General features: G+C 44.4%; 1 protein-coding gene across 2 annotated transcripts in view; it reads right to left on the bottom strand.

Moving 5' to 3' along the window:
- The window catches only part of ARHGAP22 (Rho GTPase activating protein 22), a 399,917-nt gene that overhangs the window by 64,804 nt on the left and 307,392 nt on the right, over positions 1 to 27,721 (bottom strand). For both annotated transcript variants that reach the window (XM_085608768.1, XM_085608769.1), the window contains 3 exons: positions 21,071 to 21,199; positions 6,835 to 7,042; positions 1,987 to 2,119 (listed from right to left, as the gene is read on the bottom strand). In XM_085608768.1, coding sequence (XP_085464894.1) covers positions 1,987 to 2,119; positions 6,835 to 7,042; positions 21,071 to 21,199 — 470 coding nt within the window. The remainder of the gene's footprint in view (positions 1 to 1,986; positions 2,120 to 6,834; positions 7,043 to 21,070; positions 21,200 to 27,721) is intronic.

Genomic DNA, 27,721 nt, shown 5'->3' with positions numbered 1-27,721 from the left:
CACAGTGGTTAGGGTTGGCTTTACTAATAAGAATGTATTTCTATCTAAACAAACCCATTTTAGAAAACTTCGGATAATGAAAGACTCGGGGGCATAACTTTCTAAAGTGTAGCATGTAGTTTTCATGCAGCTCTTTGATGGCAGTTCATAGCTCACTTTGCTAGATTAGGATTGTAATTTATGAACGGCACACTAACAAAAGGGTCTATTGGTCGCCTCTAAAACTATCTAAATTTGCAAAGGGTGTTATTCCATGCTGTCCAAAGTGCCGAAAAGAAAAAGCTAATGATGAACATATGTTTGTAAGTTGTCTAATAATTCAGAAGTTCTGGGGCCCAGCGTTAAAGGGTATGGAAGGAATACTTGGGTTCGATACATAGGTGAGCACCTCTTTATTCTTCTTTGGTCTCCTTAATGGGTATGAAAGTTTACCTTTAGATTCTAATAAGTTGTGTTTTTATCTCATTTTACTGGCCAGAAGGGAAATTTGTAAATGTTGGATTAAAAGTACCCCTTCGACCTTTCTAGAATGGGTAAATGCTATTAAATATGTAATGAAACTGGACATGGCTACAAGAAAAGAGAATAGTAAGAAGGTTGCCTTCTGGATTCCATGTAAAAGTTGGTTGGATAGTCTCTAGACTAAATTGGGAGTAACTTAGTCCAATGATTATGCCTCTACATAGATTTACTTCACCACTCGGGTCAATTCCAGGGGCGTATAGATAGAAGAGTGGAATAGACCAATCTGAGAGGTTCTGTGTAAAGTGCAAACCATTAAGATCAGAACTTTCCTGCTGGTGCCAGTACGAAGGGGGGACAGCAGAGGAATATCAGCAATGTACCGTAAAGATCTAATGGCGTATGAGGACAAAAATAAAAAAAATTAAAAAAGGGTCTTGTGACAAAAGCAGTAACCAACTAAGCTATACAAATCCTGTGATCTGCATGGAACACGTCCTTTGCAGTAGGCATATAAACCCTCGGCACCACTTTAGAGGAGTCAAAACTACCATTTGACAAAACTCCAATCTCTCTGCAGCAGGTACATTAATCACCAGAGTTATCTTGACACTTTTATTGTTGGCTGAAAACTACATTAAATACAAAAGAACTCTGCAGTGTGTGCTTTCAAAACAGCTGCACTGCTCTAAAAATGCTCCCAATAACAAAACCGGACCCACACCTTTCCAGCCTCCAGGAGAAACGCCTGATGCCCATTACGGCCAGTCCGGCCTTGACTACAAAATACAGTTTGTGAATAGGCCTAAAACAGTTTAAGAATTTACCAACTTTAGAGACCCGGGTAACATTTAGATTTTCACATATTTAGTCAGACAAATGGATTTGCGGGATGGACAAAAGGTTAACTCGATTATGGAGAGATCCCCATTTTATTTCAGGAAGCAAGGTGAACATTAATCCATTGGGGATTATTCGGCGGCATGGAGATTACATTACATTACATGCTATTCTAACATATACATTCTGACAATGTCTTGTGAGATGCAATCCTCATGAAAACGATCAATACGATTGTTCAACAACGTTTATGGTTGGGAATAGATATGCCACTAAACGCACCATTAATACAGCCAAAATGGAGGCCAGTAATGCGGGGAGACATCTGCCTTGCTGTTAACATTGTAAATAACAAAGATGAAATGGAGCACAGTACAAAGAAAGGCGTGAAGGATTCTGGCAAATGGAGAAGAATGGTATTGTGTTATGAATGTGAGTGTCAGTCTCACGTAGCAAATTTCAAATGTTGTCCTGCTAGTGGTTAAACATTTGTGCAATGTAGGAAGAGGCATTTTGGAAGGATATACAAGAGTGGTAGACGTTTAGTATGGCAATCAAAGACACTGCAAAGAGTCTCTCGCCCTAAATTCCAAAAAGTGCATAGTGCATATGTGAGTTGATGCAATTGATGCAAAAAAAGTTAACCCCTTGCAATGAGCAGCCCAGGCAAAGTGAGTCACTGACCTCCTCCTGGTCCTTGGAAAGCAGCTGGGCACACGAGAGGAAATCTTCATACTTGGTGAAGGGGATGACCGGTTCAGGTAATTCCCGTAGGTACAGCTTCAGGAGGGAGGCTACTGTATGCACATCTGTGCTACTGTAGGTGGGGAAGAGAATAAAGGTGATTCAGAGAGAAAATGGACAAGGAGGATCAGCAGAAAGGGTGAGGCAGAGAAAGAAAAGGACAGGTGGGGGACAAAAATATTGAAAAAAGGAAACATGTGGGAGTGAAGGAGACTGACAAAACACTTTCCTTTTTTTATATTGAGCAAAAGCAATATGTTTGTGGCCTATTTGGAACATATCCTGCTCTGAGTTTTCTGGTGTGGGAAAGAGCATGGAACCTGCAAATTTTGGGGTTTCTTAAAAAATTTGTCTCATTTGGTTGATTCATTTATGACAGTAAAGTGTTGAACCCAATGGAAATGAAACAAGGAATATCTCAACTATGGTGGGGTGATCTAAACTTTGAAGTCTTTTTAGCTCTGGAATGACAACACAGCTGTCTGCAAGACCATTGCCATCAATTCTTTACAGCATACATAGAGTGGGCTTTGGCTATACTCTGAGAAGTATTTAACTTTCACCTCATGGTATTGGCGGTTTCTTGAATCATTACGCCTGCTATTGTGTGCTTGCATTGCAATCCATTAGTGTCTCATTTACCATCCTAAAACTTTTCTGAGTCCTCTCACATTAAATTCATAATCTCATAGATGTATTGCACGTACAAAGCAATCGGTTTTGGTCTTACACTGAAGCAGTCTCTATTATAATATTTTTCTCAGGACTAAACATTGCCTGACCTAATAGCTTTGCCAATTGAAATTTTAATTTAATTTACATAGCGTTTACTAATCCTGGCGAGGTGGTGAAGCATGTTACGCCTGGCAGAATGCTGCTCCCTAACACAAGGTTAGTGGTTAGTCCAGTATTATTGGTGACTCTTAGCTATTGGGATCACTCTTGTGTGGACAAGAAAACCAGTCCAAGCATTCACTCCAGTTTCTTTGTGATGGACTAAATTATTAGGAGTTAGGACTGATCATTAGAGGATAGTATTGATAGAACTGAATAAATATGCACTGCTTTCATAAAACCTGAACTCTAGCTAACCCAGAAATTTTAGGCCTCATACTCCATCTTGTTTGTGACGTTTACTGCCAGTGTCCTGTATCACGAGGCTAAACTCGTATTTTCATATCCCAGTAGAATAATACTTGAATGTACTTTTCACAGGCAAGACAATGACCTTCATGAGAATATTAAACGCTGTATCAGCACAATTGCTCATGTTCAAGGTTGTCACCTAGGTGTCTTAGAAGAATCAAACATAATGTAGCAAAAGTTGTTCTAGTACTGGTAGTGTTTGCAAGAAGCTCCATATTGAAGAATTGTGAGAGTCTTTCTAAATGCATTTCTTTGCAACTGTTCAACTCCACTTAATTCTGATTGGTCTGATTTGTGAGAACCATGTACAACTGTATTGAACCTATGAAATCCTTTGTTCAGAACCCTATTAAAGTGTGCTCTTTTTAGATGTGGTGAGAGGCATTTTCTTACTGACCCTTGGAGGTAGTTCATGTCGGATTGCTCTCCCATTCTAATCTCTGTATTTGCTGACCTGAAATTTACTGAGTTCTTTGAGTGATTCTATACTTTGAGAATTGCACTCTGATTTATTGCTTACTTGATTTCGACTATATTATTAATTTCTGTATGACGAAAATCTGAAAATTAACCTTTAAGGTTTAAAACTTCGCTGTCTGTCATAGGACCAAATGTCATTTAGTATGATTTAATGAGACATAGGTTCAGAAAAGAGCACCAAAATCTGTAAAGGGATTAACAACGGTCCTGGTCCATCTAGAACTAGGTAGAGCACAACAACAGTATGTGAGTTCATGCACATGGTTTGTGGGATTAATAGAGGAGACAGAACAGATTAGGTATTCTTAGTTGGCCCTAACAAGCACACAACCAAAGACCTGATGGCCCACAGACAGTGCTGGACACACTCGCAGCCTAACACCAGAAGACCTGGGCGGGATGGTGCCTTCTGTCGCTCTGTGATGCCCCCTCATCTCTTCCTGCTGGTGAATCTGGAGACTGTTAGCACCCAATGGTTGTTTACTAATAGTAGATGAATGAGAGGGAATGCCTCTCTTGTGACCAGAGGTCCAGTAGCACAGGAGTGAATTCCTGAAGTTTTGATAAATGGAATTTCTAGATTCACGATTATCTTGGAGTCGATTATGTAGCTAAACAAACTAAAAGGCAGATGGCAAAAGCATTATTAGGTTGTCTTTTTGGACAGTCCATTTTAAAGTATAGATTAAACAGTACCCAAACAAAACATGCAGTGAAGAGAGGGTCTACTAGCCAGAGCCTCACCGGAGGAGATCTCAGGTTACTGGATTAAAAAAAAATACCCTAAGATAGCGTGGAGAGTAACGATTAAAGATGCTATGGACAATTAGTGATGCTAACCTAACAAGTTCCCATGTAGTACTATTTGCTGGATATGGTGGAGCCTCTATACTGCCATCAGTCAGATTCACAATTCTGAGGAGAGTGATTAGTTGATGGATGCTTTGGAAGGGTATTTGCTTGCAAGCGCACATGCTATAGACTGGGGTCCTGATTTGCAGGATCCCAGTCAGACTAGTCAAAAACAGTATTACATCCAGCAAAAAGTGGGGGTAACCATCAGAAGCAGATCCTACTTTTCTACAGGAGGAAACAAGAGTTTCTTCTCAAAATGGAATCAAGAGGCGACTCATATTGAGCGACTTCCTGTTTTGTGTGATTTGGTAAGCACAGGTGATAAGTTCCCATTCTCACATTTTGTCTATGGCTAAGTTTACCAGAGCACTTCAACTCCTAGACCTCACCTACATACATTACCTTACACTCTGTCAGGGTACATCTTACAAATCAATAATGCCTCCACTGTTCCTACTGAATAGATGCAATACCTTAAAACTTCATTATACCAGACAGACAAAAACATTATTACAAAATATATATTCAATGAAGAGGTATTAAAACATTATTTTGTTTCTTAATTTTAACAATCAAGCTACTTAAAAAAAAGTACAGTTTGAAGCCTCTGCTTCACCCAGCTCTCTTTACAGGTTTTCTATCTTTGGTGATATTTACCCCTTAAAGGAGTAATCAGGCCCACGATTCCATTAATAAAATATGTATAGATTTATGCTGTAATTAGCCTCATTTCAGATAAGAAAAAAGTATATATGTCAAATGAAATCCACCTCACAAATACATCGGTGAGAATAAGTTATTCAAAAGATACTACTTGATAGTCTAGTAGTGTACAGTTTTGTGCATGTGTACTACACATTCTGGGAGCACGTTCCTCTCCAACATGTTCGGTAACTCATCTTTGCACCAGTCCAAGGGTAAACTGCGCACTCTCTGGCATGATACATTCAATATTTACTTCATCCCATTCTACCCTCGTGGACGTTTGAGCCATCAGGCAAATCGGGAAAATTCCTTTGTTGCTTTAATTCTGTTAAAGTATGGACTCCTGTTAGTCTCTGCGAGTACTGTTTAATTCAGAATCTGCGTTTCAGCCAGGAGTGATTCTCAGGAACCTCGCCCATGATAAGCCTGAGAGATGACCAGGGAACGTTCAAAATGATGAGCTCCCCAGGAGCTACCTGTATGAAGGTTTCGCTGCATTACGACTGCAGCTCCACGCCACCACATCTGCTCTCATTACTTCCAGTTCCTAAACTCCTCTGCCTCAATCTCCACACAATCCCTTTACCTGGCAAGCAGCCTCAGCATTTCAATGATCTCATCACAGACACAGGAGTCTTCAACTTTCCTTGACTTTGGAAAACTCTGCACAACAGCACACATATGAAAACCTGTCTTAGAGAGAACAACACAATGAAAACCCGGAAACAATGTAACTCCCCATCACTAAACAGAGCTTAAAAACCTCAAAAAGATGTTGCTGATCATCCATTCCAGGCTACATGACACTGGCAACACAGTGAATTGCACCAACATCACTCCTGCGAACATCTGAGTAGTTATCATCATAGGCGCTACACCACAAAGATCCACCCCATTTGTTTAGAGTATCACCACTTTATCTCAGGATCCAACACCCTTAAGTGTGGCACCATCCTACATCTCATCATCACTACTACTTACAATACAATCTTATCTCCAGCTGGTTCAACATCCAACTTACAACAGTAGCAACACACATTACTTCAGGATGTTTTATCTCAATGTGGATGACTCATCTCTCTCAATGACATTAAAAATGATCTTCTGTGGCGCAAGGATGCTTCAACACGTGACTACCAGCTAGGGCATGAACCCTGATTATTCTCCATGCTATAGCAAACACCATTCTCTGTCATGTGCTAGGAAAGAAACCACAGGTGTTTTGTTAGCCACCCAAGCTTTTGTGGGCAAACGACAGGCCCAAGAAGGCCGGCAGCATGAGGGCAGCTCTGATACTCTGCGTTAGGCATGGTGTTGATACCCAGAAAAGGAGGACAATCCAAGGCCCGGAAAACTCCGCTCCAGTTTCTTGACTCCACTCAAGCATGTCGGGCTATCAAGATGGCACCAGGGTTCTAACGCGCCACTGCCTATCCTCAAAGACAAAACCAGGTGCACGGCTAATCTAGAAACTTCTGTAAACCCAAAATGAGCAGTGAAAACCTGTGCCTCTGTTCGGTAATCCGAAGACTGAAATTTACAGCAAATGTCGCGTGTAGAAGCGAGTTCATGGCTCTGCTCCCTGCATGAACAACCACTGACCTGTCAAAGACTGGCTTCTCCCCACGGTCAAACGTGTCTTGTAGGTCTTTCACCAGGTTGGTCTGTCCTGGCATCCGAAACAGGCCCTCCTCTGACAGGCCGTGCTCACAGATAAAGTCCACACATTGCTCCACCAGCAGAGGGACGAGCCGAGGTCCGAACTTCCTCTCGTACCGCACCGTGTCTTCAAGGCGCTGCCCAAAGATGCCTGAGGATAAAAAACACAACGGATTTGGCAAGTTCCATTTATAGCCAATATATTAAACAGTGTGCATAGTTTTACATAAAACATTATTAGTTTCCGTTTTATTTCAACTAATAAATCCTCAACAAGGTTCAGATAAAAAGGTACCCCTCCAGTTGCTTGCAAATACAAGTGCGACCAAAACTAAAACACCAGATTCCTCAACATAGACCGCCATTTTTAAAACATTGAAAAGCCTGTCATCAATGGGGACTGTACAGGATAAATACTCAACATGTGACGACATCAGTCAGATGTCACAAGCTCTATACACTTATAATCCATGTTAAGCGATGTTGGCTTTTGGTGCTAAACATGTCCCTCTAGATAAGCACCATGCCAATCGCATGCCTCGCGTCAACAGTAGATCAGCCGTAGATACAATCAGGGTGTTCTGTTTTGTTTGTTTACATTCATCACTTGTTATGCTCTGCTGGAGACAGCAATCATGAGTAAGAGAGACCCCTGTATGTGTGCCTGTAGAACAACACCTGCTCCAAGGGCATAAGGACCCTACCCGTTCACAGCAGTCCTGATACTGCGGTGAGAAGCAGGACACTGGAAGGGAACTGTGACAGGAGGGCAAAAGACACTCCCTGTCCCGATACAGAGGCTGCAAGCATCAGGCAACACAGCTCCAGGGATGCAGGTTCTCATTAAAGGGAGTGAGACTGAGTGTTTCCAGCTTTTAATGAAGCGACAATTGGATCCAGAGACTTCAGCTGTAACTGATGAAATCCATGTGTCCACTTTTACTGGAAGTGAAATGGGCTCTGTCTCTTAGTAGGGGGCTAAAGAGGAATCGGGATTCACAGCAGCAGGTCTCAAAGGGGAATTGCACTCAGAGGCTCCAGCATTAACGGTGGGGCCATGTGACCATGTGCTCAGTGCTGGAGCAATTACCCTCGGCTTCAGATCCGGCCTGTTGCAATGCCCTGCTAATATAGCCAGGCCTCACTAGTAACAGAGCGAGGCCTCCCTCATAGCAGAGCCAGGTCTCACTAACCAATAATACCCAAATGCCAAACATGACCCTTATAACCTAGTGAGTCTTTACTACCAGCGCAAGGTCACACTCAAGAGCAAGGCCTACATTTTAGAGCAAAGTTGCACTGTGACAAGAAGGTGCAACTGTAGTGCAAGCCTTCACTGGCTGCATGAGAAAGAGAGGCAAGGAGGGGGTCTGTCGGCCACAGCATGGCAAAGCAAGGGATCACTGTCGGAGCAAGGACTCGTGTTCAACAAACAGAGTGACATCATTGTTTTCATTACTAGAGAAAGAATCTTTAGGCCACTGCATGAGTAAGGCATCGATGGACTCCGCTCCAGAGCGAGGCATCGATGGACTCCGATCCAGAGCGAGGCATCGGTGAATCCTGCTCCAGTGCCAGGCATCGATGGACTCTCAGCGCGAGGCGCCGATGGACTCCGCTCCAGCGCGAGGAATCGATGGACTCTCAGCGCGAGGCGCCGATGGACTCCGCTCCAGCGCGAGGCATCAATGGACTCTCTGCTCCAGCGCGAGGCACCGATGGACTCTGCTCCAGCGCGAAGCGCCGATGGACTCTGCTCCAGCACGAAGCGCCGATGGACTCCGCTCCAGCGCGAGGCATCGATGGACCCCGCTCCAGTGGAAAGTAGAAATGACCTCTGAGCCAACTCACTCCCTGCATGTGACTGAACTACCAGACCAAAGTATTGCTGCTGGAGCATCACGAATTATGGCCTCTTTACACCATGCTACAAGGTTTCGAGGCTAAGCAACGTTTTGCAACCAGTTTGCAAGGCACAACATGCCTTCACTGTGTCCAGCAAGGCATACCTTTCCCAGCAAAGTATTGATACTGGCAGAGCTAAAAGCAGATTAAGAGACCAGAGCAGGCAAGGCTTGTATGGCAGGTTTTCATACCATCTGCAAACAATCAAGCTTTACCTACCAGTCCTTCTCCAGTGTCACATAGAAGGGCAGCGAAGGCTTGTCTGCAACCCTTGATAAAGAAATATCGAAAGTCTACATATCCTGTTGGTGCTCCAGGACCAGGTTTCACAGGTCATTCTCTTTAGGTAGAACAGTGGATAACGAGAACTGAGAGGTGGATTTTTATGACACATTTTATACTCTGCAATAGAACAGGGAATAAAGGGAAAGTGGGAACCTGGGTATCTGATTGCAAGAGAACAAGAATGCGGTTTACATTGATGGAAGAGATCAACCAAAAGAAAGGTACAATGTGAAAGAAATAATTCAGAAAATGTGATCCATAATAGTTCAGCTTCTGCAGGGATGTGGAGTTTGAGAAAGATCCGCTGGAGCCCCAAATGTGTTTGTGAAACTAGGAGCAGGGATCGCCTGGTGTCTCTCCAGAGGACTCTCCTCCAGAGGCCAGTGATGGATATATCATCTACACTAAGAGCCACCCTTCAGAAACTCAATAGAGGGTTCTTGATTAAAAGGTCATGTGCATTACCTACAATGGTTGGAAGCACATAGTGTTTCTTAAATACCCCTCACACACGAAAAGGGCCCTTGGTGTCATGATTCATCATAGGGGTCTTCGCGCCCCGCTACGGGATGCGGCATGCTACGACCTACGAATACGCAGGAGCACTGGTATCACAGACTATGTGTGGTGTAGGAATGAGTGAGTGGAAGGATCAGGGGTGAGTGAAGATGAACGTCTCCTCCTCGCGGCTCTGTTGATGCATCAACCGAGCCGCGAGGAGGAGACGTTTGTGCAAGGCAGTGTCCTGGTGCATAGTCCAAATACAGGCACTTATCCCCCTCGTTCAAAGGCTCATGAGGCATTGCTTTTTAATACAACAAATTACCCTTTAGGATATTCCTTTTGGTATTGTATTTTAATTGAGACAAGGCTGTCTTTATCACGTAACATTCACTACTTGTATATATATCACTTTATACCAATTGACATTGTCATAAGAGCTATGTGAGAACAGAAGGGATCTGTTAACCTGTCCTGAAGAAGAAGCAGCACACTTCGAAACATGTTGACACACACAGAAGGCTTTGCAACACACCTCCTACCCACTTTTTTAACAATACCGGCCCCAAGGAATATTAAAGTCTTCTACTCTACAGGAGCTAGGTATTTTCTAAACTCACCTTCACTCACCCCTGACCCTGATACCAGTGCTCCCGCGTATTCGTAGGTCTTAGCACGCCGCGAAGATCCCTATGATGAAGCATGACACCAAGGGCACTTTTGGTGTGTGAGGGGTATTTAAAAAACACTATGTGCTTCCAACCATTGTAGGTAAAGCACATGACCTTTGATAGAGCGCTTTCAGCACTCTATTTTGTATGGGTGCACTATAATCATGGTTGATATGCACCTCCACATATTCCTATTGTTTGCAGTGTTTTATGATCATTAATATGTATCCAGTAGACTCATTCAAACATTCACTGTAGCGAAATGTTATAGTATGATTATGTATGTATCGCCATGCCTGCATATACAGAGAGCAGGACAGTCTCATAACCACATAATGTAACTGTGTGTAGTTTAGGTTGCCAAAGTTCATAGGCCCAAGACTGTAGTTTTTGCACCTCCTTGACTTCTTGAGAAATAAAGAATTAAATGCATGTTGTTTTCAAGAAATAGCAGTGTTCTCATCCTACTACAGGTATCGGAATGCCAACTCGTTATTTTCAGATTGGAAAAGATACAAGGAATGCTTTGAAGACAGTTGGAAGCGAGAAGGGAGGACGTCTTTCGTGTCTGGCTGGTCTGGGAACCAAGGTCGACTTGGTGAACAAAGAACTTTAATTAACAGATCATGAACCTTCCCACTCCAGTGGCCAGGGATGGATCACCTAATGTCTCTCCAGAGGACTCCACTCCAGTGGCCAGGGATGTATCGCCTAGTGTCTCTCCAGAGGCCTCTAGTCCAGTGGCCAGGGATGGATCACCTAGTGTCTCTCTAGAGGCCTTCGCTCCATTTTCCAGTGATGGATCCCCTGGTGTCTCTCCAGAAGACCCCGCTCCAGTGGCCAGTGGTGGATTGCCTGGTGTCTCTCAAAAGGACTACGCTCCAGTGGCGGATCGCCTGGTGTCTCTCCAGAGGACTCTGCTCCAGTGGCCAGTGATGGATAGCCTGGTGTCTCTCAAAAGGACTCTGCTTGAGTGGCAGATCGCCTGGTGTCTCTCCAGAGTCCGCTCCAGTGGCGAGTGATCGATCGCCTGGTGTCTCTTCAGAGGACTCCGCTCCGGTAGCCAGTGATGGATCGACCAGTGTCTCTACAGAGGACTCCGCTCCAGTGGCCAGTGATGGATAGCCTGGTGTCTCTCAAAAGGAATCCGCTCCAGTGGCGGATCGCCTGGTGTCTCTCCAGAGGACTCCGCTTCACTGGCGAGTGATGGATCGCCTGGTGTCTCTCCAGAGGACTCCACTCCGGTAGCCAGTGATGGCTCGCCTGGTGTCTCTACCGAGGACTCCGCTCCAGTGGCTAGTGATGTAACCCACTCATGGTTAAGAGAATTATGTACTTTGGGATCACAAATAGGCACAGTAGTGCAGATATGAAAGGTGGAAGCACCGAGGGTCTTGCGGGAAGTGCTTGAATGTAGGATTAACAATGAGTAAGAAGAGGCTGAGTCAACTCTGCAAAGATAAGGAAAAAAACAATAATAACTTCCTTTCGTTTCCCTTAAGACTTTCAACTTACTGCATTTTTCATTGCACCACTGATTAACTCAACGCTAGTTTGGCCTGGACCAGCATTTACTCAGTGACATGCGCTGTGCCCAGTTCAGTAGTAGCAAAGGACACTCATAACTGAGGGTGCAGTGTGCCCCTCACAACTCTGTGTGCAGGGTAACTCTGCACTGGCTGCACTAAAGAGATCTATGCCCCTGGAAAATATGACGGAGTCAACCATTGTGGGTGACCTAAACCATTATGTTTCTTTCCACCAAAGGAGTAAAGTAGCTCCTCAGGAGTGAATCTATGGGTAATTTAGTTATGAGGCCAAAGCCGCACAAACCACTCTCCTCGAAGTGCTCTTTTTTGTTATCAGTTAAAAGAGATGGACTGGCCTACAGGTAAATCAGACACTGACATAAGGGCTGCTCTTACAGGTCAATGTGTAGGCCGTTTTCTTTTCCTATTTGTTAGCCTAGTTCATTGTCTGGTGGGCTGAAATTTACGATACGTTGCTCTGATGTTAAAACAAACGTTACCCAAAGTAAGCTCAAATAGTTTTCCTCGCCTTGTAAAACACTTGCAAAACTTGGCTTTACAAGTTCCAAACATCCCCTATTTCCAAAAATGGGGCACTTTTTTAGCCCATTCACTAATGTGGGCCACTTTTATTTTGGTGCCTAGGGCTATTTTCTGTCCCAGTCCTACCCTGGAATAGTTAACCAATAAATGGGTGTAGGAAAGCAGAGTATTATATGTGTGGAGTAGTCCTCACCATCTAATACTATCACAATAACACAACGATGGTCCTTGAATTTAAAATATTTAAATCCTTAGCTCAGTCCAGGTAGAGTGGCAAAGAGCAGTCAGGCCTTACTAGAGGAACATGATTAAAGCATTTCAGAGTACCAACATGGACCATAAGTAATTGACACAACTCAAGAGAAATCTGTCACCAATTTATAAAAATAGATTGTATTCTTATCTTAAATTCAGCACCAAAATTAATGGCAATGTATGCATACAACCGGAGTTATAGATTTTAGAAGCAATGGAAAATCAATTCAAAATAATACAGTTAAAATGAAAAGCTGTGGTCAATGGGAAAAATCCACTCATACAATTGGTCACAAGCAGGTCAAGTTGCGTTTTACTCTTGCAGGGTAAAGTTGACACAACCTGCAGTTCAATTTTACCTGGCTTGTAGAGCACGGTGCAGATTTGTCCTGGAAGTCGTTGGTGCTGAACGGAAGCAGTGGAAGAGCTGCCTTTACCGCTTTACATGGTGCTGCTGAAAACAAGATGCACAAACACAAGAGCAGGGTAGGTGCTGACATTGGTTGCAGGTGTTGTGGAATGCCCTCTTGATTCAGCATTGAGTTATTGGGTCGGTTACCAACTGGCGACCAACAAGTCTTGGTAGCAGGTAAGCTCAGCTGGGATCTCCTTCAACGCCTGGAGGTTCAAGGAAAGACGGTAGCAGCTTGAAACTTCGTGGAAGGCTGGACCACAGTTCCCACAATGCACCAGTCCATCTGGATTTGGCCAATCCCTCATGGCCAGTGATTCTTCTGTTCCCGAGTCTCATTTTATCTGCAGTTTGCAGGGAACTAGTCCCACTAGTACAAGGGAGTCTGAATTTGCTTCTGGCTCTCTTAGGGGGTCCTTCAGTCTGGGGGAATCACCTTTAGCCTAGGAGAACCTTGTTCATACAGTTCCAAGAAGTGTTGTCACAGGTCCACAGTATATTCCTCTTTGTTTGCGCAATTTGCTGTTGTCAATGACACTGGTCAATAACACTGGTCCCTTATATGTCCTCATTGATGCAAGCTGGATCAGATCGGAGGTTCTGGTGTCAGGGGTGTCCCTTAAATCCTGGATTTAGGGACGTTAGTGGTGTGGGAGCTAGTAGCCAATTGGCAGCTAGTCCCTGCAGCTAGTCTGCCCCGGAGGTGACCACATCCTGGGTGTAGGTCACCTTTTTTACCCAGAACCCTCTATTCTGCCAAGATGGCAGGAATCTAATTTGAATGTGCTGGACCAGGCTGAGGTGTGGCTAGCCTTCTGGAGGTGTACACCTCCTTGACTGAATATGCTACTTACCAGTATGCATCTGTTCTTGGCATGTAGGGCTGCTGACATTCATATCTGTGCATAGATCGCCGCCTAGTGTTGGGTCGGGATGATTGCACATTGTTGTCCTGGAAGAGTCTTCGAAGTATCACGAGATAGGTGGCTCCTCCCCTGGACTACAGTGCGCATGGGCATCCTCTCCATCCTCAGATTGTTTTTTTCCGCCATTGGGTTCGGATGTGCTTATCTTAGCTCAAGTTAGGAAAACTTTATTTAAGGCCAAAAGCCTTTAGGTATCGTCGGTATTGTTTGCGTTCGGTATCGACAGACTATTATACTCGTTCTCGGTCTTGTTCACACTTCTCGGACCTAGTCTCGGTCCGAGCATCGATCGACGTTCGAGGATGGAATCGAGGACTCCCTTCAAGAGATGTCCTCTATGTCATGCGAAATATCCACACATCGATGTCCATCCGGTGTGTAACAAATGCTTATCACCGGATCATGATGAGTCAAGGTGTATGGCCTGCGCCCGGTTCCGGTCAAAGAAGACACTTCGGAATCGACGGGCGGCTAGATTGGAGGCCAAACAATCAGCGCCTAACCCGGTTAACATATTCAGCACCGAGGATGAGGAAGTCGAGAGCGTCGAAGAGATAGACTCGAGCCATGCTTCGGAGCATGAATCCCAATCTGACGACGATGATGCAGTGATCTTCGAGGACCAAGACGTCATCGACGAGGTAGGAGACGATGATGAGGCCCTTGGGGCCGAGGAAGATAGCTTGGGCGAGGAGCTAGGCCAATCCGTCGATGCGAAGGCTGCAGGACACAGTCTTGACAAGGCTCAGGTCGAGGGATCGCCTGCGGGCCTTACCCAAGATCAGTCAGATCGTTCTACAGCCCCGCCTGAAGGCCCGGCTTCGAACATTTCAAAGGAGCCAACACTATCAAAAAAGACTGGATTCGATTCAGTGAAACCAAAACCAGCACCGGTCAAATCGAAACCGAAAGTGCAACTGGTTCAAGTCGGATCGAAGGCATCGAAGCCCTCCAATCTGTCGACACAGAAAAGGGACATCGGAGCCGAGCAAAGAAAGAAGGACTTCGGTACCGAGAAGACAAGAAAGAGCTTCGGCATCGAGACACAGAAGAAGGCCCTCGGTCCCGAGAAGACGCCACGGCCTATGGCACCGAAGGTTGGGGCACCGACCACCAAGGTCACGGCGGTCGATCCGACTACGTCGACACCGAAGAGTGCGGCGACTGCCAAAATATCGAATCAACCAGGTGTCGATCCCAAACTTCGGATCGAGAACCCGAAGGCTGGGAAGAAACCGGAGACCGCATCCAGGCTTGTCTCCAAAGAGCCTATCGGTTCCAAAGCACCGTCTGCATTCACATTGCAACAGGTGTCGGAGTCCCTACAGCGCATCAGGGAACGGGCAACCCTCGAACCAAGAACGGGTCCCGAACCACACAAAGTCGCTAAAGCTCACTCGGCGCCAGCACCGATCAAGTTTGGATTGCCGCCGCCGGGGGCACCGAAGATGTTCGAACTTAGGAGGAGTCTCGAACAAACACAAACAGTGCCCACGGAACGAACCAATGTCGAGGACTCGCAGGACCAGTTTATCGACGCAGACACTGGTAAGCTGTTGTTCCGCAAGCGGAGAATTGTTCCAGAGAAGGCTTTGGACTCCTACAAGATTCCACTAAAGAGGAAACTGGCATCAGGTTCGACGCCAGTGCTTGTAGAAACATTCCACACCTATCATCAGGAACCACCATCCTTTTCTCCTACACACTCGGAACAGGATGCAGGAGAGGGCTATATTGGGGATGATACCACTTATCCTGTGGATAATGACCCTGATGACCAACAGCAAGATCAAGATCAAGCATGGGGAGACCCTACTGACCAAGGTGACCCACAAGATGCTCCTGACACTCATCTTTACAATATCAAACCATCTCCCACTGAAGATACTGCTGCTTTTAACGCCCTCATTGAAAGGGCGGCTGCCAATCACGGAGTGGAACTCCATTCTGACTCTGTGGAGGAGGATTTCTTGGTGGACACGTTCTCCACATCAGAAAGAACGGTCAAGACTCTACCAATGCTAAAAGGAGTTCTTAAACATGCTAAGGACATCTTTAAGGAAACCACCAGGGCACGGGTATTGAACCCCAGAATAGAGAAGAAATACAAACCTGCACCCGGAGACCCCATGTACATTAAGGGTCAATTGCCGTTGGACTCCATGGTAGTTTCTAATGCTCGCAAGAGAGCTAACTCGCAGACCACAGGTGATGCTCCTCCTCCGGACAAGGAGTCCAAAGTGCTAAAAACATCAGGCAAAAGGGTAGCGGCACAAGCAGCAAACATCTGGCGCATTGCCAACACTCAGGAACTCCTGGCCCGTTACGACAGGTCACACTACGATACACTAGAAACACTGCTAGAACAACTACCAGATGAATACAAAGATGGAGCGGAGCTCCTCATCAGAGAGGGACAACTCATTACAAATGCGTCCATCAAATGTGCACTGGATGCTGCTGACACTGCAGCAAGGGCAATCAACACTAGTGTAATGTTGAGGAGGCACGCATGGCTGAGAATATCAGGCTTCAAACCTGAGATTCAAAATAATATCTTGAATCAACCAGTCAACCCAGACTTTTTATTTGGCCCCGAGGTTGACACCACACTGGAAAAGATTAAAAAGGACACTGAAACTGCCAAATCTATGGGGGCTCTACAGTCGCAGCAGTTTCGGAGTGGCTCCTTCCGTCGCCCCGGGAATAGAGGAGCAGCTAGAGGTCAGGGGTCCCAGCAGCAGTACAATAAAGGAGGTACCCAGAGTACCTATAATAAAAACAATAGGGGTGGATATCGTGGATCCAGCACCAAAGGCAGAGGACGAGGACACAACAACACCAGGTCCACCGCCAATAACAGTGACGTCTTGTCGCTGCCCCCCGCCCACATAACACCGGTCGGGGGGAGACTCCAACAGTTCCTGCCAGTCTGGAGATCCATCACCACAGACAGGTGGGTCAGAGAAATTGTCCAGTACGGTTATTGTCTGGAATTAACATCCAATCCACCCAACATACCACCAAGACACCGTCCTATGTCCGCAGAGCACTTGACATTATTGCAGCAAGAAGTACTAAGTATGCTGCAAAAAGGAGCCATAGAGCTCGTGCCTATGGAACAGCGGGGGTCAGGGGTGTACTCTCTGTACTTCTTAATCCCAAAAAAGGACGGGTCTTTACGACCTATACTAGACCTCCGCCCCCTCAACCAATACATTCTGTCAGAGCATTTTCATATGCTCACCCTCCAGCAGGTTCTGCGGTTACTCAGTCAGGGAGACTTCCTAGCAACACTAGATTTAAAGGATGCGTATTTCCACATACCCATACACCCATCACACAAAAAATATCTCAGGTTCACTCTTCAGGATCAGCATTATCAGTTCAAAGTACTCCCTTTCGGAGTAACAACAGCGCCCAGAGTCTTTACCAAGTGCCTGGCGACAGTGGCCACACACTTAAGGAGACAGCACACTCACGTCTTCCCTTACCTGGACGACTGGCTTGTTCAGGCAAAGTCAGCCCAGCAGTGTGCCAGCCACATATCCCACACCATTCACCTTCTTCACAGCCTGGGATTCTCACTGAAATATCCAAAGTCACATCTCCAACCCGCCCACGTACGGCAGTACCTGGGCGCGACTTTAGACACTCTGGCTGCCAAAGCTCAGCCAAATTTAGCGAGAATCAACAGCATGCAACTGCTGATAAAAAAGTTCAGACCACAACACTCCCTTCCAGCGCGAGTGTTCATGCAGTTGATAGGCATGATGGCCTCCTGCATCTTCATAGTCCCGCACGCGAGACTACATATGCGCCCGCTTCAGGAGTGCTTGGTACGTCAATGGAATCAGACTCAAGGACAGTTGAAAGACCTAGTGTTGGTGAGCGGTCGGGCATACAACTCTCTGCATTGGTGGAATCCACACAACCTTTGCAAGGGCCGACCGTTCCAAGAGCCTGTTCCACAAATAATACTGACGGCGGACGCGTCTCTCCAGGGATGGGGAGCTCATGTACTCAATTACACAGTGCAGGGACTATGAACGACACAGCAACAGAAGATGCACATCAACCTTCTGGAACTGATGGCTATCTTCCTGGCGATGAAGGCGTTCAAACTACACTTGTGCAACAAAGTCGTGTTGATCCGGACGGACAACATGACTGCCATGTACTACATACAGAAGCAGGGAGGAACACACTTTGTCTCATCTGGCTCAGAGCATGTGGAAGTGGGCCATTCAGAGGAACATGTTCCTCATGGCAGAACACCTCCCGGGCAAGGACAACCAGATGGCGAATCTGCTCAGCAGACACAGCCACCAAATGCACGAATGGGAGCTACATCCATCAGTACTCCAACCGTACTTTCAGCAGTGGGGTCATCCAGAGATAGACCTATTCGCCACAAGGGAAAACGCAAAATGCCAAAGCTTTGCCGCCAGGTTTCCGCATCCACAGTCGCAGGGCAATGCGATATGGATGAACTGGTCAGGCAGATTTGCGTACGCTTTTCCCCCAGCGCCATTAATACCGCTAGTGGCACGCAAACTACGGCAACACTCGATGACACTCATCCTGGTTGCTCCAATGTGGGCACGCCAGCCATGGTACACCACGTTACTAGAACTGTCTGTGGTGCCGCCTCAAAGACTGCGGCTAACACCCAAACTTTTAACACAGAACCATGGCGAAATTCAGCACCCAGATCCGCAACAGCTGAACCTGGCGATCTGGCTCCTGAAGTCTTAGAGTTCGGCTAACTGAACCTGCCTCCAGAATGTATGAATATCATCAAGGAGGCCAGGAGACCCACGACCAGAGCTTGCTATGCGGCTAAATGGAAAAGGTTTGTCATTTACTGTAAAAACAATGACATTAACCCGCTGGATGCATCCATTCAGAACATCATCTGTTACCTGTTACACTTATACCGATGCAATCTGGCATACAACTCCGTCCGTATACATCTAACCGCAATAGCGGCCTATCTTCAGAACAGGCAGCACCTCTCTTTGTTCAAGGTGCCTGCCATCAAAGCCTTCTTAGAGGGACTCAAAAGAGTGATTCCTCCAACTCACCCACCAGCACCGGTGTGGAACCTGAATGTGGTCCTCACCAGACTGATGGGTCCACCTTTTGAACCTCTACATTCATGTGAGATTCAATTCCTCACCTGGAAAGTAGCCTTCTTAGTGGCAATCACTTCGTTAAGAAGAGTTATTGAAATCCAGGCACTAACCATTCAAGAGCTATTCATACAGGTTCACGCAAACAGAGTTGTACTACGTACTAACCCCACTTTCATGCCTAAAGTGGTATCGCAGTTCCACACCTGCCCGGGTGCATATGTGCCTGGGGTAGGGGGAGGGATTTTTTTCTCCTGTGGGAGTTGGCCTAGATGCATATCAGATGTGGTGCAGCCTTTCAAGCTCACCACCTTGATGTGCCACTTCACTAGCCTGTTTGGGAGGAGGTAAATGTGGCGTCCTTCCTGCCCAAGCCTTCGTTCCAGACTCCTGGGAGGAACCACTCTGCCTGGCAGGAGGTCAGAATACTGTTTGGAGGCATCATACTCGGGAAACACAGGCTTGCCAGCCAGGGCACAGAGAAGCTGGACCAACTTAGTGGGCAACCACTAATCTAAGGTAGCCACCTGGGTGCATGTCACATCACACAGGGCATGCAATTCATGTCAGGAGTGAGAAGGCACATTGCTTGATACCAAACATGACATATTTTGGCGGCACCATAATGGAGCATGCCAACCTTGAGAATGCCCGGGCGGCAGCCCATGTTATCCTATGGACAGTTGAAACTTATAGTAGTTTCCAATGAGGAACTGCACTGCAGGGACATATAGGCTTGCACTTCTATGTCCTCGCCTTTAATATAATGCACCCTGCCTCCTCGAGTCAGAAGGCCTTCCTTCGGGATGCCTGATATATATAGTAAAAATAATGTATTGACTGTGCCACACATGGTGAAGGCACAGTGGAGTTCGAGCAGTTAGCACTGCTCTTGCAGTCTACAAGGGCAGGCCTGCTGCCAGTTGTTTGCCTGGGTCATTCACAGTGGCACAAACAGTGCTGCAAGCACAGAGGACCCCTTTACCACCAATGCTCTGGGTACCACTGGTAGCATACAAAACCGAATTGGAAGGGGGTAAAGTTCTTGTCAATTCTGATTGCCAATTTTCACATAACAGTTTTAGGGAGAGAGCACTGGCAGTGGAATCTGGTTAGCAGGCTTCAGTGCACTGTCAGAGTCAAAAACCAGCATTTAGTGGTCCAAATGGGGGCAGAAAGTAGGGGAACATCTGCAAAAAAAAACTGGTTTCTTACACTGGGTGAGGTGGAATGACTCACAATCAAATGATTCAGACATAACTCCTATAACGGCAGCCCAGTACCAATTGTGTGAGAAGGCCTTTTTTATGATAGTAGTAGAAGTTGTACAAGGCATACCAGTAGGAATAGCAACAACACTAATATATCCTTTGGTTTTGCATTTTAACACTGAATGAATAGCATTTATAATGCAAAATAGGGAAATTAAGTATAGGAGTTGATTTTGGCACGCACTTTATGCACTTAGTTTTGCAAGAACAACATCGTTATGGTAATGTGGCCTCTCCCTCCAAGGATTTGTGATTTTGCTATCCTCTCCTGGGTGTGCATGTGAGGTGATTCTACACAAATAAGCACCTACAAATGTTTTCAATATGTAGCACTCCATCTTCTCATACATGGTGCCAGGCAAGGCTAAGCACCGGTCTATCTTGAAGCATTTCCTAGGCTTCCAGTCCACAAAATAATGCAATTTAAGACACTTCTGTAAGTCACTACACATTTCATGGATTTTGCCCCCTCTTGCATTCAGCAAATTTCACAGACATTTCCCTCATCTCACTTTGTATTCTTTAATCTCTTTCTCACTAGGGCATCCATGCTTCTGAGAAACTAGATCACAGTTCATCAATTTGAGAACCATCTTTAATTAAGGAACTTAACCAAACCTTGGCTGTTCACCATTGAACTATCTGCATTAATGCCCTTTAGCACACCTCAACTGTTCTTGTGCCTTGAGGCCACTTACGTGATGTGTATCATCTCTAGCAAAGACCATGATAAAACAAAGAAATACCTCCACCGAAAGGTGCCCAGATGACCCGACGAATGGCTTTCACCCAGTCCTCCATCTCATGCTGCGAATTGGCCATCAGAAGGAAAGCTTCATGGTTGACAGGCATCTTCTCGCGATCTGCGGCACCACCTGCAACAGAATAGCAGATATGGCTTCAGGATTGGTGTTCATGAGGAGGAAACAAGGAAGCCAGGTGGCCATGTTTGGGATCATCAGAAGACCGCATCTGTCAAAAGAAAACACTCTTGGCTCAGTCTTAGGGGCTATTAGAAGGCATCATCTGCAACAGGGTGTTGCGGTCATTGTCATGCTGTCATCAGTTAGTAAAATCTACTATTGGGAATAATGTGCAGTATTAGGGGACAACAAATGGATGACTTGTTAACAGCGAATCAGAGATCACCAGTGTTTGAAGTCTGCGTGAGCCACAACCTACACAGAGGGAAGCCCACATGGAGCCACAGTGTCTCAGCGGAGGGCTAACCTACATTGATAAACAACTTAGGGTGTCAGTGTCAGGGGTTAATCAGGTGGTGCCAATGAAGCCACAACGGTGCTGGGTGTTTCTTTCTGTCCCTTTATGTATCTCTTTCCAATCAATCAGTTCTCTTTTGCACATGGAAGGCTGTTCATGTGGGTTCCTCTTCTACTTCTGAGAGGCCTCGACACTTACCTGGATGAGGAACCAGCAGAGGATTCCAGAATTAGAGGATCAGAACTATTCATTTCTCTCAGTCTGAAACTACTGGTAGACTTCTCTCGATAAAAAAAATAATACAACAATTCCTTTCATCTTCCCTCATCCGCGACAAGTGCCAATTAAATTTATACATAAACAATATAGTGGAAAGCCTATCTACATAGCACAGGAGGACATCTTAGGCTCTAAAGACTCCAACTCGCACCTCATGCTTTTAGTAGTTGACCCCTCTTTCACTTTCAACACTCTCTCGAACACTGTTTTTCAACACTCTGAAGTCTGCACATCTTAATGTCTGAATTTTCTCAAACTGAATAGAAGAGAAAGCATTCTTCTTTTCCACCCAAACACCTGCAAATCCTATAAATATTGTATCTCGAAACTACACGCTGCTGCCCTCTCCACACACTGGTCGCAAAGTCAACTCATTGAGCACATGGCTTGACTCATATCTGTCCATGCCCTCATAAACTGAACACACAGCAAAAACCTTGAGACCTGCCCTACATTCACTGAAAGAAATACACCCTTTCCACTACTTGGAGACGTTCACTTTGTTATTCAGGTATTACCCTCATACTAATGGCGCTGTAAAACCATTTGCAGCTACAGCCAAACAGTTTTTTCATTCAGATTTTTTCAAGATAACATTTGATTAAATTTCTAAAAAATTCCATTAGCTCCTGCTTGAAGCGACCACAAACTTCAAGCTGGCCTCTGACCTTTGAAGTCCATGGCCTCCAAAATCCTGGGGCTGTATTACTGAAGTGCCCCAGGGGCGGAACGCGCATTTGTGCCTGCTTTAAGCACCTGACACCAATTCCCCCCCCCCCCCCCCAAGTCGGTTTCCGAGTCTTGACCACCTTTTCTGAAGTGCTTTCCAATGTGTCAGCAAGTACAGATAACCCAATTCATTAACCTACTGTTGCCAGCCGCTCATTAAATCCTATTAAAGTGATGTAGAAAATGTCACAAAGCAGCGCTCACTATATATATATATATATATATATATATATATATATATATATATATATATATATATATATATATATATATAATCTCCTTATGTTTCTTCTTCAGAACGGAGAGGCAGCACCATGATCCACTTTGAAACAACAAATCTCAATATTTAGCCTTTACCGCAAAGTGCAAAACCGTGCATTAATCGGCCGACGCGTTTCAGCGTTTTGCTTTTAACTGGACCACAGAGTCCAAAAGTACAGACATTCCTTTTTAGAGAGTCACAGTGTAAAAGTCCTTTTACTCTTGCTAAAAAAACTAGAATGGTTACTTAGTTACAATACATCGGTCCACCTCCTCCCGTCATTACAATGATTTTTTTTCACTTTACATTGTTATCGGATTTAATTTTCCACCCCTGTCATTGTGCTCAATGTTAAATTATTTTATGTATTCTTTTCTCATGTCTATACTGCTCATTTCTTTATAAATTAATACCACAATAGAAAAAAAAGTAATAATCCTCCAATGCAATGATTATCGGAGAGGAAGCATTTTCCCCAGGACACTTATAGAATTTGTGTGAAGTAGTTTTCTCATGTGTCCTCAAGTAAAGGATCCATCTCCACATCGATTCTAGAGGGTAGGGGCTTACACCAGGAAGACAATTTCTCACAATCTCTTTGGATATTTTTCGTCCTATCCATTTTCTCCCTACATCCCAATAAGAGACATTTTTCCTTATATCAAACACCAACAGATGGTCATAAACAATACATATTGAAAATGCCCAATACAACTCATTTGACTGTTTGATCTTAGTTCGTATACACTGCTCTAATTGCAGGTCCCCTGAGACCTAATGTCCATCAACACCTTTTCTGATATTTCCTTGGTATTATGCATACTGAACTATTCCCATTATGCCAAAAAGTAATTTCTCAAGACTCAAAAGAGTGCAAATACTAAAGTATGATAATTGAATTAAAATGCATCTGGTAGTATAATCCTAAAGTCCTTAAGTGCATCAGCAATATAGTGCAAATGCTAAAGTTCTTCAGAAGGAAAACATTGCTAACAAATTTTATCTCAGGAGCAAGACAAAGTCTATCAAATTGCCCAATATCATTTTATGTATCATTTAGCTACCTGATATTGACTGACTGACACCGTTTAAATAACTAATCTCATAAAATTGGTTAGAGACCTGGATATCAAGCACTACAAGACCAATCAACTGCAATACCAAATATAACATTTAATTCGTCAACAACGTTTCCGATAATTCCTGGTCTTATGTATATTAAGCCATTAAACATATCATTTCAGACAACAATTTTGCATACTTCAAAGAAAGTGCCTATGCTACAGGACAATAAATCTATTAGATTCCCTCCCAAATGCAAGACCACATGACTTTAAAGTACTTCAGCAATAACGTGCAAATGTTAAAGTGCTTAAAACAATAACAAAATGCCCAACATCATATTACAAAATTTTAATTCCAAGACAATAAAGTGCATAAAATGTTTTTCAGTTCTCATCACTGTGCTCTTCTTCTTTTCTATTCATTGATGTTATGGATCCGAGTCCCATAAAGGGGGAGGAAAGTTTTTCATTTCACATCTGAAAAAACTCAATTGGCTCCCGCTAGAAGCGACAACAAACTTCAAGCTGACCTGCATGACCTTTAAAGTCCATCACCTCCAGAATCCTCAGTTCATTCCTTTAGTGACAACAAATATCTGGTGGAAATAGAAACCCCTGAAGCCTAGATAGGCTAAAACTAGAAATAAAGACAATCAGAAAATGGAGATGGCAGCAGGATCTTCCTCATTTCACAAAGTAGAAGATACACCTTTTTATGCTCCATCAAAACGTGTTATACTGTCTGATACATATATTGTTTTTACAATACTAATACAGGCTTTCTGTTAGCACATTTTATCCATTATTTCTGTTGTAGTGTCATTCACATTTTTCTTCCACCCACTACAGTATACAGCATGAGGCAATGGGTCAGCCCTTGTCAGCCACTGGCTAACTTCACTCAGTGACAGCATTCTGGTCTGTTACATGGAAAACGTCTGTATATATAGTAGTTCCCTTCAGTCCCTGCGTCTGCTATGGCAATGTGTGGTGTTGGAGACCAAAACCATATTCTCTGTTTTTAGCCATTTGTAATATATGACCGAGGGAACAGCAGCTCCCCAACTATATAGTTTCTAAAAAATCAAGACAATAGCATAAGCATTGACGTAGTCAAACGTGTGGCAACAAATGAAAGACCTATTGGCTTTGCCAAAGCTTGTTACTGGGTGGTTGTCAGTCTTTATTTTTCTTGTTAAGGGTTGCTAGAGATTCCCTGCACTTGCATTGTTTTGTTAGTCAAAGAGTGCACAGATTCATTTTTTGTTCATGGTACAGTGGGGCTCAATGAAAAAGGCAAATCAAATACATGCTATGCCGCTCTCTCCTCAAAAGACTACAACAGAACTTGATCATTCAGCATCATGTTAGATGGGTTACCCTTTGCCTCAGGCGAGAACACTATGCATTATTAAACTATTTTCACTCCCCGGTGTCCCTCTATACATCCCATTGTCTTCCACATATATACAAAGTAGCAGGGTTATTTTCCTTTAAGCTTAATCATTAAGAGAACTATCCTCCACTGGCCACAGTAGGCCTACAAGCAGGCAGGTTACCCGAGCTCTCAGATTTAAGACAACAAGACCAGTACCAGCTGGGGCATGATTTACAAGCCATTCAGCGAGAAAGAAGAAGGGGAGTAAGAGACAGGCGTGCAATGTACCCAGTGAACTGTGAGACCAGATAGTATTTGACACCCAAAATGGAAGAGAAGGGCAAAAATATTTAGAGAATGGCCTGATGAACATACAAAGGGAGCTTGAGGATACTAGTATGTGTTCTTGTGCACACACCACCCTGAAGAAAGTGAATAGCAAACAGATACTTGGACATTTGAGAACCCTAGATGCAGAGTTTCCTTTGGAACCATGCACACATGTAAATACACTGGCGCAGAGGCAACCTGAAGGAAAGCGAGCAGAATCACAGAAACGTAAAACAGTTAGTGTCACCTTGTCTACTGTGTGGAAGACACCTCGCTGTCTTATTTGAGGTTTTGTGCCTCCCGCCGTCCTTAGTCTCCTAAATTCCCATGAACAATTCTCGATTGTACTCCAGCGCGGGTTTCAGTTAAGAAATAACTTCAGCCACCTCACAGAAACATGGTGTGATCCTGTACAATTTTCTTAGGTTCACCTTAAAACCCTGCAGCGATGGGGACCTGGAGTCAAAGATATGCAACTCCAAACCAGCAGAGTTAGCAGCCAGAGAGACAGTAAACATGGTCTTAAACCAACAAAGCTATTCTAAGCAGTTCTACAGAACCCAGACGCACAAGCAAGCAACTCTGCTTTACTCACATTTAGTATGCACCTGGGCAAGCTAGGTCAAAGTTCAAATGCACACACGCTAACAAGTCAAACAAAACAATATGAACACCTTGGACAGTGACAGCACAGAGCTGTAAAAACACATTGCCTTTGGAGGGCAGATGGCTTTACTGATTAGCAGTTTAGCCGCATTGGCTCACTTCTCTGGGTTGGTCTCCTCAATGGTCAGCCATGAAGAGACAGTCTGAACAGCCAGAATGTCAACTGGGCAGGCTTGGTGGAATTTGCCGATTCACCCCACGCAATCACTTTTCGCTGGCCTCTGGTCTTGTGATTGCTCTGGAGTGTACAAGAAGCAACTGGATAAAATGCCTAAACCCTCCTCAGCTCCTTCCAGCATATGTGGAATCCTCTAGCCACTAAGCCCTTTATCATCTCACATACTGGCCATGTGCAGTATGCAGCACCCTATCAGTAGGGAGCTTCTTAGAACACCATGGACCGCTTTCACCAACATAGGCTAGGTCATAGTATCATCTGATATTGAGCATCCACCCTTACCAGCTCCGCAGGCCTGCCTCTGCTAACACAAGTGTTTATCCAGTCAGTCCCAATCCTATTGAAACCTACTGGTAGAAAAGCTAGACTGTTAAAATGGGAACTTACTTAATCCCAGTGATACATTAGGAAGTATTGTGTTTGCAGTCAACCAGATGCACGCTGGGAAATCCTATTAACACAGAAACACATCTGTATAAGACTCAGTTTCTCATTAGTTAAATTAATAAAGAGAAACTGAGTTTATTAATTTAACTAATGAGATCATGGTTCTTGGTGTGGTAAAGGAAGGGCAGGACATACTCCATCAAGAATTTCTGTTTATCGCAATGACGTTGAGCCGGCTTTGTATTACAACGGCATGGAAAGATTCCAACCCTCCTTCATTCCAACAATGGCTTACAAAACTATTGGCTATTTACAATCTAGAGAAAGCTCTATACAAAAAAAAAGGTGGGAATACAAGGCAGTTTGGGAAACGGATCTGGGCCCCACTTGAAAAAAATGGAAACTTAAAACAGATGGCTAAACTAAAAAAAAAAAGGGGGTAGACATATACTCATACAGACATGGTGTTAGATGGGAATATGGAAACTGCTCGATAATTAATTATATACATCTCTGATTCTATGTCTCCTTCTCAAGATCTTTCACCATGTTTTTCTTTTTCTTTTCATATATACAAATGATATATTGTATTTTTATATATACTTTAAGAGATTAAAACCTAAACCGAAGGAATTTTGCGGTATCAGATATTTATGTTAAAGTAAATTTATGTATATATTTTGTTTTGATGATGTTCAATAAAAAAATAAAAAAAAATTAAAAAAAAAGGACTCAGTTTCCCCAGGCACACTAACAAATGTATGGCAGATCCTGCCCTATGTCTCCAGGCTTTTCCCCAGTATTATGTGGTGCTAATAAAAGATGGAACCTAGAAAATGAGGCTTCATTACCTCATTTACTATGTTGGCTAGTAGACCCCAGTCCATCTAAAAGTGCCTATAT

The sequence above is a fragment of the Triturus cristatus genome, chromosome 1_2 (assembly GCF_964204655.1).
Source record: "Triturus cristatus chromosome 1_2, aTriCri1.1, whole genome shotgun sequence".
NCBI lineage: Eukaryota > Metazoa > Chordata > Amphibia > Caudata > Salamandridae > Triturus > Triturus cristatus.
The sequence above is the reverse complement of the archived record's forward strand: the minus strand, read 5'-3'. Positions and strand labels throughout refer to the sequence as shown.